The following is a 10,660-nucleotide window of genomic DNA, read 5'->3' as shown; positions in this document are numbered from 1 at the left end:
AAACGACGCGCGACCGTATGGCTCCCGACGGACTACGAAAGCCGGGAGAGAGCGTAGCAAATACATTTCAACCTGTGGCCCGACTTCCAGGACTCGCCATTGTGAACCTGCCTTTAGGCTGCTGATGCTCATCTCCTGAAGCGATCCGACGCGCGGAAAACGGGTGTCGGTCGTTGAACCCCGCTGCGTTCTCTCCCCCCCCCCCCCCCCCGCACTTCCAAGGCCAGGGACTCCCAAATGTCCTGCGATACGCGACGAACGGTTGCTTCATCACACGTTCCGAAAGGCTTCCAACAAGCATGCTTCTCAGCGACTCCTCAGCAAGATTTTTCCCTCGTTCTGCGGATTCCTACTCGAAGATGCCATCTTTGGGACGGCTTACTGCAAATACACTTGCCTGCACTAGACAACGCGGAGGCGAACAGAGGCAGCCATGTTAGGCTGGCTAGAATGGCAACCACGCGGCAAGGCTCAGCACAGCGGAGGAGAGAATGCGGGCGGAGCGCAGAAAGAAAGCTTCGCACCCCTCTTCCCAGAAAAGGGAGACCCCGCACACAAGGGTGCATCGAGTCGCCTCTACGTCAATATTGGACCGTAATAACCTTGCGAAATAACCGCGACAAAGACACGCGTGTCGTACAGTCACGAAGCACTTGCTCATCTGCAGCACTCCACTGATCCCCGTCCTCTCCCTATTAATTTTATTTTCTCTGGCCGAAGCTCAGGTGCAGAGGTGGGCATTTGACCTCAAAAACCTGGACGTCCCCTCCACACCAAAAATAATTTGCCGACTTCACTCAACCTCAACCTCATCAGTTGAGGTTGAGGTCTCCTGAGACGTCCTCACCTCAATTTTCTTGAGGCCACTGCTGACCTCCCTAAACCTCACCTCAAGCTCAAGTTGTGAGGATGAGGTCGGCTGCTCGACCTCAGAAAACAAGTGAAAAACAAAACAAAAAGCGATTAAGAAGTTTTTCAGTTAAACACGATTCCGAGAATCCTTTGAGACAGGATAGAAATAATGATGATGGTATTATTTAATTAGGCGGGTACAGGCTCTATTGATGTGCACGCAATACGAGAAGCTTATAATCTGGGATGAACCCTCAGAGAGTATATGGCCTGTGGGCAGGGGTGTCCCATACGCGGTTACCACCAGCACGTCGTTGAGTACTTAATAATGTCAATATTCGGCAACCTGCTTCGCGTATACTTGTTCGTAGTGGAAGCCTCCCGCCCATTCACGCACGAACCGGCAATTCACAAACACCGCACTTCTACACCATCTACCAGAAACTGGGAGAAGGGGGAGGGGGGAGGTATTCACGATACTCTTTTCTGAATATAGAGTGACTGTTCCTCGATGTCCTTTCCAATGCGACTTTTAAGCAGACGCATATCGGTATATTTCGATTTTCTGGCTCCATCCGGCATTGCGAGAATGCTCTTTTCATACCTCTGTATGTTGCCTTCGAAAACACTTAACAAGCTGCGACTGTAGTACACCAACAGAGGCACGTTGTATTTATGTCTTGGTAGAAGCGAGCGGTTTTTTTCGTTAATGGGAAAGCATTAGATGGCTCACTTTCAAGGTCATATCCGCAAAAAAGTGTCCGCAAAAACGGCACCATGTGACGTCAAGAGACGACGAGTCACGCGACGAAGATGACGACGTCACATAATTAATACTAATTAATATAAACAGGTAACGCAAGGACTAATTAGCGTAATTAGTGATGACATCGTGTGCGTGACGTCATACCAGGTCACATGACAGCCATGTAATGTGCCATCAGACCTAGTCACGTGACGACGCTGTAATATGACATAACGCCTACTCACGTGACAACGATGTAATTCCTCGTCGTACCAGGCCCCCATCCACCCCACTTCCACCCACATTTCAAGATACATATGGATCCCACATGCGCGCATGACGGATTACAAAGAGTGTCACAACCCGGTACACATTAATGACATTCGAATTGTCCAGCAGCTAAATGCGCCATTTCTCATGTAAGACATACTGCAAAGATCATGCAACGACACAAGCCTTTGACTCTCCAGATGATGGCGATGATGATGATGCTACCAGTGTATCCTTATGAGCCCGGGGAAGTCTGATATACCGCTATCAAATTAAAGGTTGCCACAATATTGATTAAATATTGTACATTACCCAGCAACCGTAGAAAATTATTTTGCGGAGAAAATAGGAGCACCTGCAGCTAATAATTAAGGATGATGATATTGATGTTCCTGGGAGGTCAAGACCCTCCCCCGTTTCCGCCACTTCCCTCAAAGTGGCGATGGTAGTGGTTTCGAAATCTTGGTAACTCTCCGATGACTCGGTGAACCCGCGGCATTTTGAAAGTGCTAGGTTACGTCTTCGAACACTGCGCCAAGTATTAAAATCAGACGGGTCAAAACAACTGGCCTAGAGCGGGCAGCGTGAACCGCTCTCTGTGTAAAGAGCATCATTTCACTCAGCTCAAAATTCCCCGCAGTGAAATCTTATTTCGAGCCCCCCCTCCCGGAAAAAAAAAAACCCGCCCAAGTGCTTATACGCCTCAACAGAATTTTGGATACCATTTCGTCAACCAGTGAGACAAGCTGCTTTAAAGAAACAGTGAGGAAAACTATCAATTTTTTTTGTTAGCAAAATCTAATAGTCCGGCATTTCATGGCTTTGTTGCCGCTTGTCAGAGAGCGAAAGATGCACTTATTTAAAAAAAAAATTTGGATGCAAAGTTGAAAAAGTTTTTCCCGCCGCTCCGATTCAAACTCGAGAACTATTATGACCTCACGGCGAACTCTTATTACGTCATAGGACGGAGTGACGTGAAACGTGACGTAAACGCAGACTCCGTGATTTCTGACGGCTAGCAGTGTGGTCTAGCAGCTGCCGAAATTAAAGCTACCGCCGCCGCTCGTTGAAGGCATCTATCGGGGGTCGCTACCGTCGCTTCGTGTACGTTTGCACCAGCGTCTTGCCAGCTTTACGATGGATCCCGTTCCCGAACCCGACGACCAAGTTATCGCAAAAACTCCGGCCTGCATTTCAGCGACCTCAGCCCCACAGAGCGTGCGATGCTTTTGAGGGAGCACGGTTAGGTTAGGCGCATGCGGGTCGCTTCCTCCTTCCGCCGTGACCAGATGTTGCAAATTTAATATCATAACCCCAGTGCGGGGAGTCGCGAGGGGCCAGGACAAGGTCGGCGCGTTGCGCCCATCGGAGGCTGGACGGGGCTTTGGGGGCAACGGATTGTTATTGCTTCAACGGCGCGGTTGCACGGTGCAGCAGGCGGCGTCGAGGTCTCTCACGGTTGCAAGGGCAAGGTTATTATTTTTTTTTTCCACAAAAAACGAATGGGTGCTCAAGGGCGCTCGCGTTTAAAGTTGGCGGCTTGAAACTAAAGCCGACACACGACGCTTCAACGGCTTCTGCTGGATCCAACGGGTCCACTGGATCGGGCTATCTCGCCCACTTGCATGTACCCTCAGATGTGTACTGTGAATGAATTAAATTATTCGAGAGCTCGAAAAGAACAGCTCCGCCCAAGTGCCGGAGCTATTGAATTATGTCACAACGCGCGCCTCGCTGCGGAGCCGAATCGGTCTGGCTGGACCGGCGGCGGCTGGCGCACTCGACGCGAAATAGAGACATGCTCCAAGTCTCTGCCAGTGCGGTCGCAGTGCGCCGGAGCCGCCGAGCGCGTCGGCGGTCAAGCGCAGTTGGAGTATAGAGGGTCTCTAATTGGCCGACGTGACGTCGCCGAGCAGCGCGCGCGCGCACGCGCACGTTACGCCGGAGTACAAAAGTGCTTTAACAGAGCCTGCGCTTAACCGCTGACCAACGTATTCGGTGGCGGCATCAATGGAAGCCACTGAAACCGCCCGCCCACTGACTGAATGAAAAAAAAACCTGAGCCGAGGCTCGGAATCAAACCAGGGCCTTTGCTCTTTGAGGCGGAGACGCTACCACTCCGCCACGACGGCTGAAGGCACGTTCCTCAATAAAGTCGCATCTAGTGAATGCATTCTTCCGATCCTGAAGAGTCCGCGCTTTCGCTACGTATGTCGTAGCCTAACAGAGCTAGGCCATCAGCAATTTTTCTTAACTGCCTTGTACCTTGTTTCCCGTCCCTAATAAACGATTTCCGTTAAGTAGTTTCAAGTTGACTGGCACAGCCGGGAATGTTTCGCCGGGCGAGCGTGCGAAGACACAAGTGCTCTTTATACTGTGAACTACCTTGTACGATCACCGACCATCGTGCCATCATAGTTTTTCATCGACCGTGGCGATCATCTGACCAGCCCCTTCAAAGGCTAACTAGCACTTGAAGCGGCACTTGGAGTTCCTCTGCTGTTCGGCGCTTGTAAATCGAGGCGCGTCAAAAACAAAACCACGGGGCACGCAAAGCTCATAGACGCGAAGCGCCATAACAAATCAAAACTCTCCTGGCCGCCTGTGGCGCCGCCAAGCATCAGTTTTCTTTGCTTCCAACATTCAGGTTGTCTTTTGTCTGTCTTCCTTGCGCGATAAAAGTGCACTATCGGTTTTAAAACAAAACTTACGTCAATATTGAACCGCGCAACCTTCCTTAGTCAGCCTAAGAGATTCGCGGCCCTATGTAGAAAGGAAAATTCCTCCAAGGTAGCGTCTCTTGTCCTATGAAGTCATCACGCTGTACTTGCGAGATTAGGCTGTGGTGGCGATACCTGTATTATTGTTCTTGCTATTTTCTGTATTACAAGAGCTTTGTTTTCAGTGAGAGTGGCGTTTTTGAGATGAGGATCGAGCTGGTATTCTATCGATACAAGCCAACTTCAATTTCTCCTCACTGTCCTTTTAAGCGAATCACTTGTTTTCCTTGAAAACTGAACTAATCTATGGTACGCCAGCATCCTCGAAGTTTTTTTACCCGCCAGCATGGCGTAACCATTCTGCGAAGCCGTTCAAAGTGAACGATTGGTCTTTGCAAAATAGTTGAAGGAAAGATAACGTTCAGTGCTTGGTCGTCTACAAGGCAAGCCGCCAACCTAACTGATCCCATACGAGAAAAGAAAAAAACAGAGAAGGATTAGAAACATGCAAACAAAAATGGCACACTAAAAACTGAAACGAATAACACTGTGCCCCATTAATCGTCATAATAGAAGGTTTGAAACAGCGACTCAGCAGCACAGCGCCAGCGCGTAATCAGTTCTATTCACTCTTCTTCATTAAAAAAAAACAGGAAAAGGAATCAGCTACCACACCACCAAACATTCATTATAGTTCTGCATTTTTTCGCCGCTGCTACACCGCTATGCTGGTGCGTTCGCCTCGTGTTGTGGTGTTTCGGCGTAATAAGCGAATTTCCGAGAAGGAACAAGGAAAAGGAGACCAAAGAGAGGTTATTCGGAAAGATATAAAAGTGATTTTTTGTTTGCATCTGCTTGCATTACAGAACAGGAATATACAGAAGTAGTTTGAGATTCGAAAGGGGAAGTCACCAATTAAAAGCTTCGACGGTTTTATACAGGTTTTTCTGGCTTCGTACTTTTTTAATCACATCAGCAGGTCTCCTTGTTAGGAACCGCCTGGATCACATTCTCTCGCCTCTGCCGACTACTCCAGTTTCTGTTAAGTCGGCTTGTAATGTACAGCAGGATCCCTTTACTCGACTGCAAGGCAAAAGCCGTGACGTCAGCGCCGGCAACGAGCTTATATAGAAGTACCATGCAGCACGTTTCGAACCTACGAGCGATGTAGAGGTCTTGCAGATGAGGTCAGGAAGGTATACAATGGTTAACTCCAACTATTCGGAGAAGCAAGACAGCAATGTGGGCTAGTTGGTTGTACATTTGGTGTGAATAACGCGCTACACACTAACAAAACGACAACTGGAACGGGGACACAGGACAAGCGCGCACAAACAACTGAGATTTATTCTGGTACGAGGGTACATAAATACATTTCATGCACATGCTGAAACAATCAATTCATTGCAAACGGCTGTGTCGCACGCTCCTTCGTTTGTTGATGAGATGCACCTCCCCACTTGATGACATCACCGAGGGCGTGCTTACGCACTCGCCTTCACCGGCCTCCAATATCTCAAAGGCTTCTTTTATTTGTCTTTCTTTCTTTTCCTTTGCCCGAACTAAAATTGTTGTCCGATAAAAGTACTGTGAACATTTGTGATTTGCGCAACGGTAGGCGAGGTTTCCAGGATTCGTTATTTTTCCCAAGTTATTACTGTGCTCTTTCAACCTGGTGTTTAGACATATGCCTGATTGACCTATGTAGCTCATGCCGCGTGACAAGGGAACTTTGTAGACTATACCGGTGGCACATTCTACGAACTTTTCTTAGTGTGCAATACCACAAGTGTTAGCTAATTTTTTCTTTGATTGATTCATTTCATGACAAAGGCTCACTAATTTCCTAGGTGCGGTAAACACCAGGGGAACATCATATCTCTCTACTACTTTCTTTAAGCCGTGCGAAACATTATGTACATAAGGAATGACAACCACACCAGCACCCTGCTCTGCAGGCTATTTCTGCTGTATTTTTCTATCCAGTAGCTTTTGTAGATTCTTTGCAGCCACAGACGTTATTAGTGCGTCAGGGTACCCACTCATCCTTAGCCTATCAATTTGCCTCTTGATGCTACGCTCTACCTGATGAGACCACGATTTCTTAAGACACTGCGCCAAACTGTTACTTGCTTTAACTCCTTTTCACCAATTTAGAGTGCGCGGAATGATAACTTAAGAAGCTTTTTCCCGTTTTCGTCAGGTACATCCAACACGTGTGCTTGCCACCTTCTTTTATCTCTATGTCCAAGAACCTAATCACAGAGTTCTGTGGCAGCTCGAACGTGAATTCCAGTCCGGCAAAAACCTCCCGGAAAACATCGAATATGCTGCTTACTGACAATCGGTTCGCAATCGCAAAAGGGAAACAAAGCAGGAGACCATCCACAAAACGAAATGCCTCTAATAATTCAAACTGTGCCATTCTTGATCCCCGCTTTTTTTTTTTTTCGCTGAGAAAGTACTAGCCGAAGGTAGACTGCTCCACCCAAGAAAACTGTTTTGATTTTTTTTGCTTTAGTGTTTCTGTTTCTCAAGATGCTATTCACGTGGTTATTTTTGCTTCTATTGAACACATTCTTGACCAACTTTATTGAGATGGGACGTTTTCCTCGCCATCTCCGATAAAAGTAACATACCTCGTCATTGAAGTTCCGACATCTGCCACTCTGCGTGGGGGCGCCGCCTGACAAAGTACTTCTGCTGTTGAGCCCGGCGCAGTGTGCCCTTCACTATAGTGTACTAGATAGCTTTTCGAAGCCAGAAGTGCTTTGTTAAGTGGCGCCCCCAGGCAGAGTGGCAGGGGTCGCAACTTGGAGGGGTGGTCTGCTACTTATTCCCCCGATAGTAACTAGGCTCTTCCAAAAGTTTTCAACTCCGTTCGGCTTTGTTGTGCCTCTTGGCGGTCCTCGATCTTTCTTTTCTGTCGCACGAGCTTAACTTGGCTTCAATTCACTATTCACTGTGCGTTTTATCTGTCTTTCACGTCGGCATTACGACAGAAGCACATACCCCTTCCCTCGCGTGTGGGCGCATAATAGAGCTCGCTCAGTCCTCGCTGTACTGCGGTTCCTCTTTCTCAGCGGAAGGGTGGCGTTTGCGCACATGGATTCTCAGATGAGTCATGTCCGCATGGCCCTGACCGCAGTGCGGGCAGTGCAGCGTATACTGGCGGCTGTGAACTACTCTTTCATGCCTTTTGGTAGCGCTGCGTCTCGCGAACATCCGCCCACAATGCGAGCAGGCATGGGGTTTCTCTCCCGTGTGCGTCAGTATGTGCCGACTCAGGACGCAGAGGTCTGAGAAAGCGTTTCCGCAGAAGCGACACACGAGTGACGCAAGCCTGCCGCCGGAGGTGTGCTGCAGTCTGCAGTGACGCGCTATTTCATAGGTGCGTGCGAAGCGCTGTCCGCAGTCGGTGCACTCGTGAGGTCTCTTCTTTAAGTGGGTCAGCAGGTGGCTGGTGAGGTGATGCCGCCGTGCAAAAGCCTTTCCGCATTCCTTGCACACGAAGGGCCGCTCACCCGTGTGGGTCCGCTGGTGTGTGGTGACGTGGCTTCTGTATGGAAGGAAATGAAAGGATTAGGGGAGAGGGCATATTTTCACCGGCATAGTTGACAACGATTATCAGAACAACGTGAATATTCCCTGCATGATACATAAACAACCTGCGCCTACCCAACATTCATCATCATCATCATCATCATCAGCCGGACTACACCCACTGCAAGGTCAAGGCCTCTTCCATGTCTCTCCAATTAACCCTGTCCTTCGCCAGCTGCACCCACCATATGGCCGCAAAATTTTTAATCCCATCCGCCCGCCTAAACCTCTGCCACCGCCTGCTACGCTCGGCTTCTCTTGGAATCGACTCTGTTACTCTTAAGTACCAGCGGCTATCTTTCCTTCGAATTACCTGCCAAGCCCATTTCTTCCTCTTGATTTTTACTAGGATGTCATTACACCGCGTTTCTTCCCTCACCCACTCTCCTCGCTTCTGTTCTCTTAACGTTTCACCAATAAAGAATTGATCTTTTTGTTCCCTCGAATGCAAGTGCACGACTCTGCTCAGTTTCTTCTGGTAACAAGAAAGTATTGAGCCTCTCCAACTCCATTTATTCCAGACTGAAGATGAATAATTCCCGAACAAAATAGAAGACTGTTGAGGGAGGCTGAGCATAGAATACCGTGCAGAAGCAATATAATCAGGGCGCTGTATTTCTATTCCCTCAACGCTACAGCGTACCAACTCCTGGTCTTGCCTCCGGGCTGGTATGAAAGGCTTTTTAAAGACGATTTTTGCTGCAAAGCCCGTCATAATGCAAATTGCATACAAGGTAACGCACAACGCGACGTGGAATAGTAAATTATGTGTGGGGTGCGGAAATTGTTTTCCAAGTAAGTAAGAAGCCAAATTGAGTTGTACTCAGTTGCTTAAGCGAGAAATTTTCGCTCGGATTTCAGATTACGACTTAACAGGCAACACAATCTCCAGAGAAAATGAGAAATGGCTTCCGTCGTGTAAATTATGTAAAAAAAAGAAACGCATAAAAAGTGTTCTTGCAAAAATTGGACTCTTGCGGGTTCTAAAGCAGTGCTCTAATCAACTGCGTCACAGAAGAAACTGAAATCAGCGGTGTTAACTGTGCATTTAGACGTTCTCAGCAATATCCTATATTCCGCGTGCTAACGCAGCTGAGTTATTGCGCTGTACCGTCGACGGTTCAAAAACACGCGTGAATGAACAGTTCGAACTCCACGGGGCGCAGAAGAGAAGACACAACACGTGCGTCGCCTTTTTCGCGTGAATTAACTGCCTTCCTTCTCTTCTGTGTCCCGTCCAGTGCGCGCTATTAGTGCCTAGGCACTAATTCGAGGCGTACTAACGCTGAGCAGAATCATTCGTTTTCTGTTCCGTTTTTGTTTGCAGCCAGCCCATCTCGAGCGTTCCGTCGCGCGGCACTGACCGCTCATCGTCGTCTTCTACGTGGAACGAATCCCTTGGTTATGATGAAAAAACAGCGCAAGGAGCGAGACGAAAACACGAAGGAAGAAGACACAGACACGGGCGCTGACTAACAACTGAAATTTTTATTTCGATGCAGGACACATATATAAAGTACAAAGATGGGGGTGTGTCCAAGGCGATCCTGCGCAATCACCGAAACAGTGTGGTCACGTCCAAGGGTACCAAACAATAAAAAGGTGAAAAGGCCGAAAGAAAGACAAAAAGGCGATAAAACCACGGTGTAAGAGGCCGGGACGGAAGGTGAAAGCGATGAAAACGATGAAAACAGATATGCACGCGCCAAAAGGGAAAAAACAGCGTTAAACTAACGGTAAAAACGGGACTAAAATCGCGGCACAAGGTGATTAACAAAAAGACAGAGAGGGGCATTTAAGAACAGGAATAAACGTTTACCCTGCCTCTAAGAAATTCCAATTCTTTTTGCGACAAGCACAGGGAGGGTGTACTCACACATTGTTCCTTTGCGTGGTGGATTTCGAATGCTTCTACGATTTCCCTGGATATCCTATCCCGTCCTTTAGCAAGAATTGTGCAGCGATTGAAATCTGGGTAAAGGACGGGATAGGATATCCAGGGAAATCGTAGAAGCATTCGAAATCCACAACGCAAAGGAACAATGTGTGAGTACACCCTCCCTGTGCTAGTCGCAAAAAGAATTGGAATTTCTTAGAGGCAGGGTAAACGTTTAATTCTGTTCTTAAATGCCCCTCTCTGTCTTTTTGTTAATCACCTTGTGCCGCGATTTTAGTCCCGTTTTTACCGTTAGTTTAACGCTGTTTTTTTCCTTTTGGCGCGGGCATATCTGTTTTCATCGTTTTCATCGCTTTCACCTTCCGTCCCGGCCTCTTACACCGTGGTTTTATCGCCTTTTTGTCTTTCTTTCGGCCTTTTCACCTTTTTATCGTTTGGTACCCTTGGACGTGACCACACTGTTTTGGTGATTGTGCAGGATCGCCTTGGACACACCCCCATCTTTGTACTTTATATATGTGCCCTGCATCGAAATAAAAATTTCAGTTGTTAGTCAGCGCCCGTGTCTGTGTC

At 48.0% G+C, this 10,660-nt stretch overlaps 1 protein-coding gene across 1 annotated transcript in view; it reads right to left on the bottom strand.

The window, feature by feature from the left end:
- Positions 1 to 6,515: 6,515 nt before the first annotated feature.
- LOC144129775 (histone-lysine N-methyltransferase PRDM9-like) overlaps positions 6,516 to 10,660 on the bottom strand; it is a 33,082-nt gene continuing 28,937 nt past the window's right edge. The window contains exon 7 of the mRNA XM_077663849.1: positions 6,516 to 8,146. Coding sequence (XP_077519975.1) covers positions 7,636 to 8,146 — 511 coding nt within the window. The 3' untranslated portion in view covers positions 6,516 to 7,635. The remainder of the gene's footprint in view (positions 8,147 to 10,660) is intronic.

Source organism: Amblyomma americanum, chromosome 4 (genome assembly GCF_052857255.1).
Source record: "Amblyomma americanum isolate KBUSLIRL-KWMA chromosome 4, ASM5285725v1, whole genome shotgun sequence".
Classification (NCBI taxonomy): Eukaryota; Metazoa; Arthropoda; class Arachnida; order Ixodida; family Ixodidae; genus Amblyomma; species Amblyomma americanum.
The sequence above is the reverse complement of the archived record's forward strand: the minus strand, read 5'-3'. Positions and strand labels throughout refer to the sequence as shown.